A 17455-nucleotide genomic window follows, 5' to 3' on the forward strand; every position below is an offset into this window, starting at 1 on the left:
GGCTAGAAGACTGTGTCAAGTTGACCGTCACAGAACATGACCTCATCTCCCTGGACTGAAGGGCCTTGTGGGTAGTGTTCCCTTAACCTCAGAGTTGTTCCGTACTCAGATCTGTGGTTCGGCTTCACTGAACTTCCCACTTCCCACTACTGTCCTGAGTTTCTGGCTGCGTTGCACATGCGTGTGGCGGCCAAAGGACAGTCACGGTCGTTCCTCAGTCACTGTCCTCCTTGGCTTGCGACTAGACTAGCTGGCTAGTGAGCCCCCAGGAATCCACCTATCTCTCCCTCCCCAGAGCTGGGATTACACATGCATGCCACTATGCCTAGCTTCTTGTTTTGCTTCGTTTTCCATGGGTTCTGGGGGAATAGAACTCAAGTCCTCACTGACAGACTGAGCCGCCTCCTCTGTCCCTCTGAGTTTGATTTTCTACCCACACACACAACCATTCACACCGAAGCAAACGTGTCCATCATGCTCACACTTGGGGGGATGAGGGGGGATGCCTAAGACAAGTCAGTAGATGGAGTGAAAGTGTTCGTTCCCAAGCAGATGAACGCTGATTGGCTTCCTCCAGGGAAGGGGCTTCCTGCCCGATGGAAAGGGGGGGGGGTGCTGGAAGTTAGCAGGGGCAGATCCCAGGGAAATGGGGGGCAGGTCAAGGGCAGAAGTGTGGCTGCTTTATCAAATATTTAAATAATTCTTGAGACATGACTCTGGGTGTCTTGAGTGGGGGACAGAAGGGAGGGAGGGGCCACTGAAGTGGGGAGAGGGTCCCGGGGAGGCAAGGAGGTGGCCACAAGGGATGGCTAGAGAGAATGACTCACCATGAATAGTGGGAGTAGCCCCTCTCTTGGAGTGGGTGTCTCAGACAAAAGGAGCTATCGTAATTGTAGCTATCTCCTCGTTGCTCCGTCTGGAATCCGGGCTCCAGATGTTCATTGATTAGGGCTTAGGGAGCCACCCGCAACCCTTTCCTCTCTCCCTGGAAGGAGGGTGGGGTCAGGGTTGAGGAGCCCTGGCTGTCCTTATTCTTGGGGGTCCGTTTGTGAGAAGACAAATATCCATTCTGCCTCCCTCAGTAGCCTGGGGAGTGCTCTTAGACTTTTAGGGACTCTGACGCCGACCACTTGGGACTGATGGCTTTGACGCTGAGAAGAGTTTCAGAACTAGCCGGTGTAGTTAAGTGGAGTTGGTGGGCTTATTAAAGATATTTTAATATAGGCTCACATGAAGGTGCTCAGAAGACAGTGGACACAGTCACACCGTGGCGGCGGCAGCGGCGGTGGGGGGTGCTTCTCAAGGGAGAATATGGGAGGAAGATGTACCCCAGTGTGGGTGCAAACTCCTCAAGGGACAGTAATTAGCTGTCTTAGCATTAGCCATGTAGACCCTTCTGGTGTCTCTCAAGTTCCATCTCAAAAGGTTGCTAAGCACCGCCCCCCCATTTTCCCTCTTTTCCGTCTCTCTGGAGATGCCTTGGATGCGGCTATGTCTTGATAAGGTGAAACTAGGAATCACGAGGGGAGGGGTTAATACATGTCCTTCCCCTGAAAATGGGGTTTCTGGTGAGATCCCCAGAAAATTCCAGGCTTGTGGCTAAGAAGGGAGAGAAGCCTTAAGCAGCTGTTAATTACCAGAAGATTCCTGCTTCTCTGATGGTGAGAAGCCTTAGCCAGATGCCTGGGGGAGGGGCTTCCCTCTCTTCTCATGCCCCCCCCCAATTTTCCCTGCATTTCTGTCTTGCCTCACTTTGATGCATGCCTGTGGCTGTTCCTCTGCTTGAGGCAGAGCCAAGAATCTTCTCTCCTGGAAGAGACCGGAAGCAACAGTTTAGAAACCTTATCCTATAGGCTGGACAGCCCCTGACTTGTTCCCATGATGTTGATGCATCCTGGATTGGGAATCGGGCCCCACTGGCTCAGCCAGCCAGGACCTTTGTGTGTGTGCATGGAGGGCGAGTGTCTTTACAGCCAAGAAGCAGGTCTCCAGGGAAAAGGGACGGCAGCTGGTGGATGGTGGAGCCAGGGGGAAATGGCAGGCAACTCCTTCATGCAGCTTAGCGGGTTTGGTCCCAGCTGGTTTGATGCTGTAGATAGTCAGTAAGCATGCAGATGTGCCATCAGGATGGAGGTGGAGCCAGGAGTGTAGATCTGCTGGTCAAGTGCTTGCCTAAATGAGTGAGGATCTGGGTTCCGTTCCCAGTACCCAGTAAACCAGGCGTGGTGGAGCACACCTGTAATGCCAGCACTTGGGATGTCTGCAGAAGGATGAGCAGTTCCAGGTCATTCTTGGTGAGTATGAGGTAGCCTGGGCTACAAGGGCAAAATAGCTCTGAGCACAAATGAGTAATAAAAGCGAGACAACTATGTGAGAGGTCACACTGGGGACGTTTTGAGTAAAGCTGGCAGTCTGGAGGAATCGGGGAACTCTCTGATAAGAGGCGGCAGATGTCTCATTCCTTCCCAACTTGAAAATACTCAGCACCTCTATGAAAAACCTTATCAGGCTGTTCTGCATGGAATTAATGATTACACACATTATTAATTAATTACACAGATTCTAGTCTAGTCACTAAAGTCAGGCCAGTGGTAGCCCCAACACGGTCTCAGCTATGCTGTGCCGTGAAGCCAACCACACGGTTCATTCTGTAGACCATCTCTGAGGTTAGAAGTGGGGACACAAGCCTGGGTCTGGTGAGTGACTGCCAGAGACTGGTGTGTGTGTGTGTGTGAGAGAGAGAGAGACTCCAGCACTGGGACCCTGTGATCCCAGTGGGTCCAGTGTGTGGGCAGGGGCAGGGGCAGAGGCAGGCTAGCCAGCCTGGGCAGACCAGCTAGCTTCAGGTTCAGTGACTCTCTTGAAAAACAAGATAGAATGTGATCTAAGAATGACAGCTGAGGGTGACCTCTTTACACACACACACACACACACACACACACACACACACACGTGCAGGGCAGATTGGAATCAGTCCCCGGTCCCTGTGTTTGTGAAAGAGAAGCCAACAGGAGTCAGGTTATGCCATTACAAGCAGAGGTCACCTCCTGCAAGTGTTAAGCTAAGGAGCCGAGTTCCCCTGCAGCTGCTCACTGGCGCCGCTTCAGACAGCTGTCCGTGGTGCTGACGGGTGAGGACTGGCTCGGTGGAACTAGGTCGACATCTAGTGGCCGGCTGGGGAACTTCAGCTCCTTACCTTTTCTGAGCCCGGCTGCAAGGTGTATCCTTTGCGGCCACATCCGCACCCTGTTCTGGGACACGGGACACAGCAAGGAAAGGGACAAAGCTTCCTTCCCCAAGCTTAGTTTTCTAGTGGGAGATGGTAAGATAGAAAGGCAGAAATATCATGCTAGGGAGAAAAGAACGGGTGAGAGAAACAAAACTGTGAGGATGAGGAGGCATACTGTGAGGGAAGCCGCATGCATGGGAAGGCCCAGATAAGGGGGGCTTCCGGTAAGTTCAAGGGCCCCCGGGAGGAGGTGGAATGGTTGGCAGAGGGGTGTGTGTATGAAGAGTTTGGGTGTGACAAGAAATAGGAGTGTCTTTTTGATTTATATTTTTAAAAATCCCCCCACGTGTATATGTGCATACATATGTTCAATACATGAGTGCTTGTGTGTGCCAGGGCACTCCTGCAGAGCTCGGAGGACAACATGACGTGTTGGTCCTCACTTTTCACCTTGTTTGACACAGTGTCTCTTGTTTGCCACTGGCCACTGAGTGTCCAGGACTAGTTAGCTGTCCCTGTCCTCCATCTTACCATAGGAACGCTGAGATCACAGACCCACAGGCCCATGCCACTGTGTCTGGCTTGGCATCAGTTCTGGAGATGCCCACCACCTGAGCCATCTCCCTAGCCCATGGGCATATTCAGACAACCTGCAGTCTGATAAGACAGTGGCTTCATAGCCTGGGATGTGCCTCCCATCTCACCTCCCCACAGGCAGACTACACAGGCAGAGGAAGCAAAGGCAGCCGGGCACCCCATTTAAGTCTTGCCCCGTGGGCCCTGTTTTTCCTTCATCATTTTCCCTCTCTCTGTGTGTGTAGTGAGCGAGGGCTCCTCCACACTAAGACCACGGAGCCTTGAACTCCTCCTGAGGCAGCCGTTTGGATGGCATCCGGATGGAAGGTTATCTGGGAACAAACAAACCATCAGCAGTGTGTGGGTACAGATTCCCTCTACAGAATGGGGGCCTACTATGTTCCTCGGTGGTCTACAGACTAGATAGCGTAGACTGTGAAATGTCCACATCAGATCAGTGTGCGCTCTCTCTTCCTTTGCAGGGTTCAACTCCCTTGTCGGGGGAGTGATGGGCTTCTCCATCCTTCTGAGTGCGGAAGTGTTCAAACACAACTCGAAAGTCTGGTACCTGGACGGCAGCATCGGCGTCCTCATCGGCCTCACCATCTTTGCCTACGGGGTCAAGTACGGCTCTCTTTTTATCTTGGATCACCCAGGGGGCAGGAATGCTCTGAGAACGCTCCTTCCTCCCACCCCTTTCTCCAGCCAGGAAACGGAAGAAGGGTCTCACGTCTTACTCCTTTATGTCTCAGGAACATGAGTGCTCTATTTGCTTTTCCTGGGGAAAGGGGAACAGACATCTCTCCACCCCAAATAGGGCACCAGAGATGGACCAAAGTCACGATCCCACCCATGTCTAGCTCGGTGCATGTTACTGGGCTAATTTACAGGAGCGTGGATGAGGAGCTGCTTATAGGCCTGTGGGTTTTCTAGCTGACTTTCTGTTGCTGTGAAAAACACCATGACCCAAAGCAACCTGGGGAGGAAAGGGTTGATTTAATCTTGCACTTTTGTGTCACAGACCATCAGTGAGGGCAGTCAGGGCAGGAGCCGAAGAAGCAGAGGCCAGGGAGGGATGCTGCTCACTGACTTGCTCCTCGTGACTTGCTCAGCCTGTTTTCTTATAGAACCCAAGGCAAGGGTGGATGGCATGCCTACTGTGGGCTGGGCCATCCCATATTAATCACTAACCTAGAATAACCACACACACACTTACCTACAGGTCAACCTGGGGGAGGCATTTTCTTAATTCAGCCTCCCTCTTCATGGATGACCCTAACTTGTGTCAAGTTGACAAAAAACCAAAAACACTAACAAAAACAAAAACAAAACTTTTACAACTAACCAGTATGGTGGGCGACCTTCCGACAGCCCTCACCATCGAAATGTCTCACCCCACTGTAGATGACAACTTCCTCATAGCTGCACATGTGGAATAGTCCGCAGCTAACCTTCACATTCGATGTACTCTAGCACCCCCCCCCCCCTCCCGAGACCACAGAAGCAGCTGGGGCAGAATTATGTGCAGCTGGGAGGGAGGTGTGGGGCAGGCTAGTGTGTGTGTGGTTGGGACCTCGGTGAGAGTCTGATGACCCACCCCTGCCCCATCCTCTGAGGGAATGTCAACAGGCCAGCTCTCGAGGGTCGTCTGTGGGTTGCTGCAGCTGCCTTGACTAAGAAGATGGTGGAGCTGGGTGGCAGTGGCACACAGCTTTAATCCCAGCACTCGGGAGGCAAAGCTAGGCGGATCTCTGTGAGTTCGAGGCCAGCCTGGTCTACAGAGCGAGATCCAGGACAGCCAGGGATACACAGAGAAACCCTGTCTTGGAAAACAAAAGCAAAACAGAACAAAAAGATGGTGGGTGTCACATTCAGAGGACAGTGCTGCACAGCACTGACCTTTTTCAAGAGATTGGAGAAGGCCTGCATGGGGTACAGCCTTCCTTGTGGGGTGGCCCTTCCACAGGTAAAGCAGGGACTCTGGGGAGAGAAAAGGCTTTTACACTTCAGACACTCATTTTCTTTTTCCTTGTGCTTTTTATCTACTAAGTGGTCTCTTTCCTTCCTCTGTACTGTGGGTTTAAAATTATTATTGTTGTTGTTGTAATTGTTAAGACAGGCTGTCAGGTAGTCCAGGTTGGCCTCCAGCTCACTATTTAGTCAAGGATGACCTTGGACTTCTGATCCTCCTGCCTTCATCTCCAGGGTGCTATAGAGGGTCTTCACGACACCCAGGTGAGTGTCATCTGAGCTCCTTCCTGTCACCTGATGCCCATGTACACTGCTGGGAGTCAGAGGAGGCCAGGCAGAGGCAGCCCTAGGCTTGGCAAGGCTTTACAAAAGGGACCCCTCCTGGGGTCGGTGAGATGGCTCAGTGGATAATGGTGCTTGCAGCCAAGTCTAATGGTCTGGGTTCAATCCTCAGGACCCACCTGGTTGAAGGTAGCAGAGAACTGACCTCCAAAGTTGCCTTGTGGTGTGTGTGCAAACACACACACACACACACACACACACACACACACACTAAATAAAATGTAAAAAAATTTAAAAATGGGCCTCCTCCATGCAAAGGGCCGCCCTGGAGGGAGGCAAAGCCATCTTCGCATGGGGGCCACTTACTAAAGAAGTCTCCCAGTGACACTCCCTGGATATGGCATCTAGACCGGACTTGTCCTTAGAGGGAATCATTCCTGTCAAGGTGCTGTATTTCTAAAAGTTAAGTGCTTCCTGGCTTCCACTAAGGTGTCGTCCTCAAACTCAGAGACAGTTCCAGGTGTTGGCAAGGGCAGTGGGCGGCAGACATGGCCGCTGGGAATGCTCACAGCGGCGCTGCCTTGGAAAGAACTGGCAGATACTCAGTGCTAAGCATGCGGTTACCATTCGTCCCAGTGTTTTCCCTCCTTCGTGTATAAATGAGAAAAGAGGGACACGGACAACCTTGTCAAAACCTTTAGATGAACGCTGCAGCAGCTCTGGTGATAATGCACACAAGCCGAAGTCCCCTGTTGGCTGATAAGGGGATGGATATGGTGTATCCATTCCGTAGACTCCTCCTCAGGCATCAGAATGAAGGAAGAGTCAGTACGCCTTTCAGTGTGGGTGAACTTCTAACGTGCCAAACGAATGTGGCCGTTTGTTTTGTTTTTTGTTTTTCCGAGACAGGGTTTCTCTGTGTAGTTTTGGTGCCTGTCCTAGATCTCGCTCTGTAGACCAGGCTGGCCTCGAACTCACAGAGATCTGCCTGGCTCTGCCTCCTGAGTGCTGGGATTAAAGGTGTGTGCCACCACCGCCTGGCCTATATATTTTTTTATATGAAATTTCCAGAATAGATACACTAGCAGAGTCACAAAGTAGATGATTGGTTGTCTGGAAAGAGGTGTGGAAGAAAAAAAAAATGGGATTGACTATTAGCGTGCACAGAGAATGAGAAAAATGTTCTGGAATTAAGGCAGTGTGGATGAACGCACAGCTTCACGTATATACGGGAAACCATCGAGCTGTATGCTTTCGAAGGGACAGTGGTGTGGCATGTGGGCAGAATTAGTCACAGATAAGACTCAGGGGTAGCTCAGGTGGGGAAGCACAGTTGTTTGAGTTTGATCCCTGTAACCCACATTAAAAAAAAAAAAATAAATAAAAAGCTAGTTGTGGTGGTGCATGCACGTAATTCCAGACAAGAAGACCGTGGCGCTTGCTCACCAGCCACCTTGCCTAGCTTCTTTGGTGAGTTCAGAAAATCGAGGAAAAATGGACAAGATTATCTGGCTTCCACAGCCCCCACCCCCAAACACGCATGTGCACCCACCCCACCATGCACCCGAACACACAGGAAAGGACACACAAACACGCCTACACCAACAGCCTCGGTTTCCCCCGAGCTCTCCCGGTGTCGAGGTGACCGTGTCTGTCTTCATTTCGGCAGGCTCCTCATCGACATGGTGCCCAGAGTGAGACAGACGCGTCACTACGAAATGTTTGAGTGAAGGCGGCTGGCTGGAGGGGCGGCAGGGGCTGCCCCGGCGGCGGCGAAGAGCGTCACCATGGTGACAAGAGGTTTCCGCGAAGGCAGATGGTGCCAATATTTAACTGCACATCCCGTTTCATTTTGGGAAGTTTTCGTTCATAGAGTCCGTCATCATGGGATGAGGTCTGCCTGGAGGCTGGACCTACCCTACATCCTCACCCGGTTGCCCGCTATCACACACGTTAGGACGATGCTGCCCTGCCCGTGGGAGGGGCTGCCTCGCTTCCCAATCTTGAGCCGGAAGTGACATTTTCTATTTCCTGGAGTCAAACAGTTCTTGAAAGCAGGCTAGGGTCTCTGCTTGACAGGAAGCCACTTGTGGCTCTCACTGTCAGCCAAAACCAGACAGTAACTGACCGAGTCACCTCCTCCTGACACACGTGGCCAAGCCACCTCCAGGTTCACACTCCTCTCTCCCAGCAGATTCCATCAGAAAATTCCCCCCTAACGTCTCTCCACCCGTTTCCTACACTTTTACTAATCCCGACACTAAACGGATGTGTTCAGAAGGAGACCATTCTATTTTTTAAGGTGTTTAGTGACCTATGAGCTTTGCATGGACAGGCTACGTAAGCACACAGCCCTTTCTCCACAGCAGAACCTGCACATTCATGAGAACCCAGGAACCATTTTTGAGAGATGTGAAACTCTATACATTTATTTGTAATAAATAATTATAATCATTACCTGAATCTGCATATCTGTCTGTTGTGCTAAGTGGTCGTGGTGCCTCGGAGTCTGCGAGAAGTGGGTCACTTGCTCCTCCAGAAGGATCAGGATGTCCTCAGCTTAGGCAACATTAGGTAGAAGTGTTGTAGACATGTTCCCCATTCAACTATGCTCCATGGCTCATGGTGCTGCCATGTCAGGCCAGTAAAGACCTTGACCACTCTATGGGGAGGTTGTATGTGAGAGCTGTTAGTATACATGCCAATGTGTAGGGAGTATCCATTGCAGGTGCTCTCTCTCTCTCTCCCTCGTGTGTGTGTGTGTGTGTGTGTGTGTGTGTGTGTGTGTGTGTGTACACATGCTCTCTTTGTTCTGTGTGTTCACATGTGGAGGACAAGGTTGACTTTGGGTAGCTCCCTCTCTCATTTCTTCACCTCGTTTAAAATTCATTAATTGAATTTCAGGTGCGTATGCATACCCAAAGGCACACTCATGCCATGGCATGCATGTGGTCAGAGGCCAGCTTTCAGGAATTGGTCTCTCCTGCCGCTTTGTGGGATCCTGAGATTGGGAGATTGCCAGGCCTCTGTGTAAGATTCTACCTGCCCACTGAAACATCTTGGCAGCCTATCTTTTTATTTATCTATTTCTCTCTCTCCCTCCCTCCCTCCCTCCCTCCCTCCCTCTCTCTGTCTCTCTCTCTCTCTCTCTCTCTCTCTCTCTCTCTCTCTCCCTCTCCAAACCCAGAGCTTGCTGATTCAGTTAGAATGATTAGCCTGTGAATTCCAGGAATCTATCTTGCCTTCCCAGTCCTGGGGTTTCAGGTGCATGCTGTTACAGACGGCTCTTCTGTGGGTGCTCTGGATCTGTGGTCAGGCCCTCATGCTCGCTGTTGAGCTTCCTCACCGAGTCGTCATTTCCCCACCTCCAGCAGGGAGGCTTTCTGTTGTGGGTGAGGTGGACCAGGCGGGGAGGGTTGCCGGTGCCTGGTGACAGTGACAGCAATACTTCTGTCTGTCGTCTGTCTGTCTGTCTTGATGTGGGGTTTGTAGTTTCCAGGCCAGCCTCACCCCAACTGACCACACAGTTACAGGGTTCTGCTGGAGATCCCTGGAGGCAGACGCTGTCTCGGCAGAGGAATTGCTGGTCTCCAGGCTTCACCAAGGCAGTGTCTCATCTCCCTTGGTGCTGCCAAAGGGAAGGCACGGGCTGAACACCCAGAATCCCCAAATCTGAAATCCAAGATGCTCAAGAATGTGCACCAACATGGTGGCCCAAGTAGAAAAATTCACACTTGGCCTGTGTGACAAGTTGTAGTGCAAACACAGGCCCACTAAAAATCAGGTGTGAAATGATCTTTAGACCATGAGTCTGGAGCACATAAGAAATATAAATGAGTTTCCTGTTCAGTTTTGGGTCTCATCCCAAAGCTAACTCAAGGAGACAAAGGTTCCAAAATCCAGAAAGTCCCAAGATCAGAAACATTGTTTACTCTGTGTGTGTGTGTGTGTGTGTGTGTGTGTGTGTGTGTGTGCGTGTGTGCGCGCATGCTTGTGCTTGTACGTGGAGGCCAGATGTTAATTTCACATGTAGTTCCTCAGGACACGGTCCACCTTGTTCTATGAGATGCCAACTGGCCTGGAACTTGCTGATTTGGGTGGGCTGGCTGAGTAGTTAGCCCCAAGGAGACGCCTGTTTTCACATCTCCAGAGCCAGGATTACAAGGGTGTATCACACTTGGCTTTTTTTTACATGGGTTCCGGGGATCAAACTCTGGTCCTTGTGCATGCCTGGCAAGCACGTTACCACTCAGCCGTTCATGTCCCCAGCCCCAAGGCATGGGTTTTATATGCACGCCAACCATGTTGTCTCTTCCCTAGAACTGGGGTTTCGAGTATGTGCCTGTCTTTTTAAAAAGTGGATTCTGGGGGTTCTTACACTTGCGTAGCAAGCGCTTTATGAGCTAGCTCAGCTAGCTATTGGAAACTCAACTAATTCCCCAGCCCCATCCATCCGCTACTTGACATGCCTTTGACAGTGTGTTGACTCCATGACATGTAGCTTGAGCGCCACCCCCCCCCAAATCACTACCACCTGTCACACAAGAAAAGTTTATTGAAAAATAAAGTTCTCCCTAGTTTCTCTACAACACAGGAAAACAAAGCAGTGTTCTTTTCGCCTGGACAGTAAGTCGGGGACAGCGACACCTCATTGCAGGACCCTGTGACTTAGCCCCAGGACTGACAGTAGAAAACCAGCGCACCAGGATCCATTTGAAGACACCGACGTGAACGGCCATGAGCTTAACATCAAGGCTGTGACAGCAACTGCAGAGGAAGGGACATCACCACGTCCTTTGGCATTGTGGTTACATCATTTCCTTTAACACTTGAGATGGGCTCAAAGCAAAACAAAACCACAAAACGAAAAGGGTGCGTTCCATGGGCTGATGTGCTCATGCTCCCGGCCCGCCATCCACCAGGGCTCTCTCTGTGTACCTCCTACCCATGCTGGCCTCCACGGGCAACTACCCACCACACCAGCATAGGCATCCCAGCTGCGGGGGGTGGGGCGGGAGGGTCTGTGTGGGAAGATGGAGGCCTTAAGTGCCACAAAGTCGGGGGCAGAATGGGGCTCTGAAAAAGATAAACCCAATCATTTCATCCCTTAAACTGAGACGAGAGAGGAGTTGGAAAAGCACGCTGGATTCCCCGAAATTCTCCTCTCTGTTCTGCACCTGAAATCCACCCAGAGCTGTTTTACCACGGAAGAGGCTAAATCCGCAGAACATAAACAGCAAACTGGTATTCAAGTGACCTCTGGGCCCAGTTTTGAAAGGCGTCAAAAATCCCTGCCTTAGGGCCTCATGTGGCTCCTTTGGGGGTGGTGGTGGATTCCTTTTCTTCTTTTTTTTTAGGGACCAGGTCATGGGATTAATCTTGGATAGGATGGGAATGTGGCCAAGGTAACCAACCTGCTGGGAGCCACCCTGTCCAGCAGGGGGCAGCAAAGGGTCTCGCGGGGACTGTAAATCCAGTAATTCACTTTCTTTGCCTTAAACAAATTGAAGATTCTATTATTGCATTATAGGAGAATAAAAATTAAACTCTAATTCAAGGAGTGCAACTTGTGAGAGAACTTTTAATTTTGAGCTCAAAAAGTTCCCCAAAGAAACCCCTGGAATGTTCCAGAACATATTGGTGGGTTCAACTTCACTTAATAAAGTCTTTCAGTCTTGTTTCATAGAGTGCTGAAGACTGACATGTTTTCCAATCAGTGTATTCAAGAAAACACTAGAATTCCAGTGAACATGGTAGGCACAGAGCTTAAACATTTGAAACAATTAATTCCTATACCACTGATCGACTCAACAAGATTTTTATGTAACCATCATGTTTGAATTAACAGATAGGGGGTGAGCGCAGCTCTTTATTTCTCAAGTTTTATAATATACTACTAATATCAATATTGAACATTCACCAGGCTTTCTACGAGCCAGGCACTGTGCTATGGGATCCCCACAGAACCCTAAAGGCTAGGGGAGCTAGAGTAATTCTTATTTTCGGTATCCAAGACTATACAGCTAATTTGGTCTTTTGCTATATGTGAAAAAACAAAATCCAAACCAAAACAACTTGACTTTGCACTTTCTGTCGAAGGCAACAAGAACGAAAGGAACTCCTCTTCAGCTCCAAGCTGCTAGCTAGCTTCCTGAACGACTATAAATCTATTTCTGCCAGCCGTCTACTCTAATGAAGACATACTCTGCAGCCACACACAGGGACAGATGGGATCAGAATAAAGCCAATAGAGAAATTAAAATAGTTTTAAATAAATAAGACAGTCCAGGCTTGGAATAGTAACACACACAGCAGAGCCTGTCGTTAACAAAACACTTGGCTTTTCCTTTTCGGTCAAGAAGTTTGGGGGAGGGTGGCGGTGCCTACTTACACACAATCTAGGTGAACCACCCTGGTCTGACACACAGCACACACACATTCATCTACAAGCAACAGAGAGTTTCAGTGCAACCCAACTCACCGACAGGTCGTGACCCGTGAGCAGTACTACAGCAACACTCACGTTCATTCACTAAGGAAGGGGAAAAGGGAGCGGACATCTTTCACCTCCATCATGCTAACTAGAAGTATGTGGGGGCTACTGCTTCTGCGGAGATGTCCTCCAGGCTGATCTCCTGCCTCAGTAATGTGTCAGCCGGGGCCGGGGTGACTGGGGAAGGAGACCCTTCACTACCTTGGCCACCATTGAGACTCAAGAGATAGGGTCTGGTCCTGAGGGTGCCAGCAAAAGGGTTCTGGGGGTGCGTGTGCCTATGCCACACACCGGGAACATATACAAACACGCACATGCGCACACGCTAAATGTACAGTCTTGTGTGCACGCATAACCGGGAACATAAATAGCCATGTGCACATATGTAGTTATTCCAGGCTGGAACAATCTGCTATCAGCCTTCAATGGCACCCAGCCTTCAAAACCCAACCCCCAAAGAGAAGTGGGAAGACATGTCAGGAAGACATGTACCACCACCACCACCAAAAAAAAAAAAAAAAAAAAAAACAAAAACCAGACAAGTATTTCCACACACTCACCAGAACCTAAAACAAATCAAATGATTCATCTCGGAGACAAAACAAAACTCCAAAACAGTCAAAGCAAAAAACTTCATACAGCGCTTCCATTTGCACACAAAATCAGACCACATACAGAAATGCACGAGGTGTGAACTGGGATCCTATGAGGCATGGCCCCCCTCAGGAGTTCTTGCTCTGAAAAGGCCTTCACCTTCTGAAGAAATGCATTCTCTCTTAATAAATCACATAAAGGTCCCCCCTATTTTAAGAGCCCAACATCACAAACGGGGAAATAACCCCAAAGACGAGATCGGATCACAGCGCAGGAGAGCACGAGTTCTCATTTCAGGTGTCTCTCCCTGTGGAAGGTTCCGTTACACCCAGGCCTAGGTTTCTACAAAATCGGCGATGCTGTGAGTTCACTCTTTGCTGACTTCCACACCTGACAGGCAGAATGTCCCCTGCCCCCAGTTTCTCTGCAGGGTCACTTGGCCACACCTTACTAACTCTGAGGAGGGCTAGGAGCTGATGTATATTAAGGGGACGCCCCCTCCTGTTGATAATGCCCTTAACAACTAGAGTGCACGTAACCTCGAGAGAGCTGGAGCCCACCAGGGAAAGTCTGGCTAAAACCGGAAGAGGAATTTATTACATGGTTGCGTGACTTGGGTCTGGAGCTGGAGAGGAGAAATAGGAAGGTGGAGAGAGCCGGAGCTCAGGGCCAGGCAGCTTCTGCGGGTGGGAACAAGGCTGCCACCCAGCCTCCCGGCCTCCCTGCTTGTTTACAGTCATCTGCAGCACGGGGACCATTTCAGGTGGGGCACCCCCTGCTGGCTGAATGCCAGCACTGTCACCCATAGCCCATTGGGGATGCCCAGGGACTTCAGGTCTGGAAACTCGGGCAGATTGCCACAACTCTGGGGGTGCAGCTAAGGAGCCCACTGTCAGGGAAAAATCCTTCCTCACAGTTTTCTCCCACTCTGCTGCAGGAAGCCACTTTTGCAAGGGTTAATAAACATGCGTCATAGCTAGGCTTTTCAACTTTCACCTGCCTGGCGGCTCAACCTGGGCAGAGAGGATTCCAATCAGGTCTTGAAGGACCCTGTCAGTGCTTAGGATAGGATTCCCTTGCCTTTCCCCACCCCCTACACGGCCCCCAGCACACACACCTACCCACTCCACTTCATTCTATACGACTAAAATCTCAGTCCCTTGAGATGCCTACCTTAGGGCCTTAGGAAAAAAGGCTGGGGGTGTAAGTGGTGTGCGTATGCACCCAGATAGAAACGAAGAGGTAAGCAGATCAGATTTCCCAGACCTAGAAGTCCCATGCCCCATCTCCCTACCCCTTGGTCACCCCAAAGCAGAATCTTCCTTTCTGTTGCTTCTGGAGGGCTCAGCCAGTCCTGGACCTCATTCTGCTTTTTCAGCTAGGCAGAGGTTCCGTCTGGCCACAGGGAGGCGCTGGGCAGCACCAGCAGGCCAGGAAGTCTATTCTACCAGCCGGGGCTGGGTGGACAATGCTAATGGCCGAGAGGTAGAAGAGGGTTGGTTCATTCACCAGCATGGAGAGATGTAATGGGCGGTGTCTCTAGAAACTCCCAAGTGAGCACAGAGGCAATACTTCAGCAGGGATGGACTCACCAAGGAGCTCCAGCATATCTGACTAGGCTAACCTGCTGCCAGGTCCTCCACAGGGCTGCTCACACTCCTGAGAGTGCTTCAAGTAACCGCCAGCTCCAGTCTCCCACCCTCCGTAAGCCACACCCACTGCGGAGCAGCCAGGACAACCAGCGTAGCATTCATTCTGAACTGTTCTTACCTCCCCAGAAACCACCAAGCGCATGGGGAGCCCCGTTCCCTGGAATTCAGCAATATCAGGCATCACTGGGGGCACAGCACGGATCCCTCTCTTGCTACTACCTCTAAGACTGTCATTCTTACCCACACCTTAGCTGTTTTGAAGCTAGAGAACCCCGCCCCCCCCCCAAGTTCAAGGGCAGTTCTTGGAGTCATCCGGTTTCTCACTTTCCTTCCCTTAGAGGGAGGGAGGGCCAGTTTACCACAGCAGCAAATAAGAACTACACAATCCTGTGTTTCTGTGACCAAGGAATTCTAATCAGAGATCAAGGGCCAAGCGGTGTAGGTGGTGGGGAGGGGACATACAGGAAAGCAGCCTCTCTTGTCCACAGTCCAGCCTGTCTTTGGCACTTGGCAGGGCCCTCAGGACACACAGACTTGTCCCCAGCAAGGTTATCTGCCTTTTAGCTGCCACCTGCCAAGTCAATACCCGGGATCATCAGCTCCATGATAATGCTTTGACAGTACCTAGCTGTGTTTTCAAAGCAAAAAAAAAAAAAAATTTTTTTTTTTCCATTTTCTGAGACAGGGTCTCTTGTAGGCTGGCCTTGACTTTGCTATGTAGCCAAGGATGACCCTGAATGTTTGATCCTCCTGTCTCTACTTCTTACCTGTATTACAGGTGTTTACCTGGTTTTATGTAGTGCTGAGGATGGAAGCCAGGGCTCCATGCATGCTAAGCAAGCATTCTGCAAACTGAGCCACATCCCTACTCTTAAAGACATTTTTTTGTTTTTTTCCTGTGCTGCCACCGGCCACTAGGAGCCAGGCTCCCATAGCTGCCCTCCAGCATTGCCACCTCTGCGTCCTGCATGACGCCAGCAGAACAAGAAGCTCCTGATGGTGGCGATCAACAATGGGGGACAAAAAGGAAACTCTGTTCAAGCCCTTTCCTCGCCTCCCGACCCCACCCCCATCCTCCCAAATAAATAAATTAGTGGGTTTAGGAATGTCCCCAAAGTTCTTTCCAATCGGCTCAATTCCTCTTCCTGTTTTGTTTTCAGTTGAATGAGTCTCCAGACTTTCATCCTTTCTTTTTTTTAAAAAAAAAAAATAATAATAACCCCGGAGCAGCTGCCTGGACACTTTCTGGGACAGAGAAGACATTCGTCGCACCAGGGAGAAGCCAGGCCCCTGGTCTGAGCTCTCTTGTCTTGCGGTTTTGATGTAAACTCTTGGGATGTGCTGGCTGCAGCTGGAGCAGTACCAAATCCAAGCCCTGGACCAAAGAGTTTGGGCTCCGGTCAGAGTCCCTGAATGCCTTCGGCCCCCTGGCCCTGCCCAGTGGAGTCACCTCTTTCCCATCTGAACAAATTCGGAGTGGCTGTGCTATAGGCAGTCTTTGCAGAGGGCCACTTGGCCCTTGATGAAGTCCCGGCAGGGGCAGATCCTCTGGTGTGTGGGGTGGGCCCCAGCACAACTGAAAAGCAGAAGATCTCCTTGGAACACACAGTGCTTGCTCTTGGGGTAGAAGGACGGCACCAGGATGTCCTTGTACAGTTCTGAGCTTTGGCAGGTCACCTTATACCTGAGAGGAAGAGAAAGGTACATGAGGTCAAGGTGCCGAGACAGGACCTGTCCACACTGCTGGATCACATGCTCTGCGGGGTGGGAGCATATCCCACCGTCCTGCTTCAGAGACAGTATCCTCCGTCTGCCTCTGTTCCCCACCTCTGGGGGATCTCAGCTATGCAAAGAAAAGCATGTTGCCAAACGTGTGTGCATGGGACTGGCTCTGAGGCTGGGCTCTTTGGGGGAAGCGTTCTCTGGAATGGAGAAGAACTGAGAACAGCCTGCACACTCGGGCGGGGAACAGGCACTCTGTGCTTTGGGGCTCTGGGCAGCTGCTGAAAAACAATGGAGGAGAACCGTGTCCCCCATTGCGAGAGCTGTCCTGGAGGAGGCAGGTCACAGGGCAGGGAGAACAGGGTGATGAACATGGTGTGTGAAAGCCACAACGGAGGCTGAAGAAGGCGGTTCAAGTCAGTAAATGCTTGCCACTCGAGCCGGAGGACCGCAATCCCATGACCAGAACCCAGCTTAAACAAGAAAGGGTGGCATGCACTTGTAATCCCTGTGCTGGGGACCTGGGGATAGGCAGACTCCTGGGACTCGATGACCAGCTAGCCTAGCCCACTTGGTGAGTCCCAGGAACACTGGAGACCCTGTCCCCAAAAGTAAGGTGGACGGCACCTGAGGAATGGTAGCTGAGGTTAATCTCTGGCCTTCACATACATATGCATATGAGTGCGTCTACACACACACACACACACACACACACACACACACACGCACGCACGCACTCACGCACGCACGCCCCCACAGGTCTAAATATTGATGTGCAAGCAGTGGCCACTTCTGAGGAGCAAGACCAGGACAAAGCAATGTATTACTGAACTACTTTTAGATGCTCACTTACTATTTGGCTGGGAATGGTGGCTCAGTTGAGTTTAGGGTCAAGCTGGGCTACATAGTGAGTTCTAGTCCAGCCTCTGCTACAGA

The 17455-nt window shown here is 50.8% G+C and overlaps 2 protein-coding genes across 3 annotated transcripts in view; one reads left to right on the forward strand and one right to left on the reverse strand.

Moving 5' to 3' along the window:
- The window catches only part of Tmem163 (transmembrane protein 163), a 178327-nt gene extending 169806 nt beyond the window's left edge, over positions 1–8521 (forward strand). Inside the window, exons 7-8 of the mRNA XM_028874927.2 lie at positions 4288–4429; positions 7728–8521. Coding sequence (XP_028730760.1) covers positions 4288–4429; positions 7728–7788 — 203 coding nt within the window. The 3' untranslated portion in view covers positions 7789–8521. The remainder of the gene's footprint in view (positions 1–4287; positions 4430–7727) is intronic.
- A 2883-nt stretch (positions 8522–11404) lies between these two features.
- The window catches only part of Mgat5 (alpha-1,6-mannosylglycoprotein 6-beta-N-acetylglucosaminyltransferase), a 289240-nt gene continuing 283189 nt past the window's right edge, over positions 11405–17455 (reverse strand). For both annotated transcript variants that reach the window (XM_028874926.2, XM_028874925.2), the window contains exon 18: positions 11405–16481. In XM_028874926.2, the coding sequence (XP_028730759.1) occupies positions 16283–16481 (199 nt within the window). In that variant the 3' untranslated portion in view covers positions 11405–16282. The remainder of the gene's footprint in view (positions 16482–17455) is intronic.

Source organism: Peromyscus leucopus, chromosome 15, assembly GCF_004664715.2.
Source record: "Peromyscus leucopus breed LL Stock chromosome 15, UCI_PerLeu_2.1, whole genome shotgun sequence".
Classification (NCBI taxonomy): Eukaryota; Metazoa; Chordata; class Mammalia; order Rodentia; family Cricetidae; genus Peromyscus; species Peromyscus leucopus.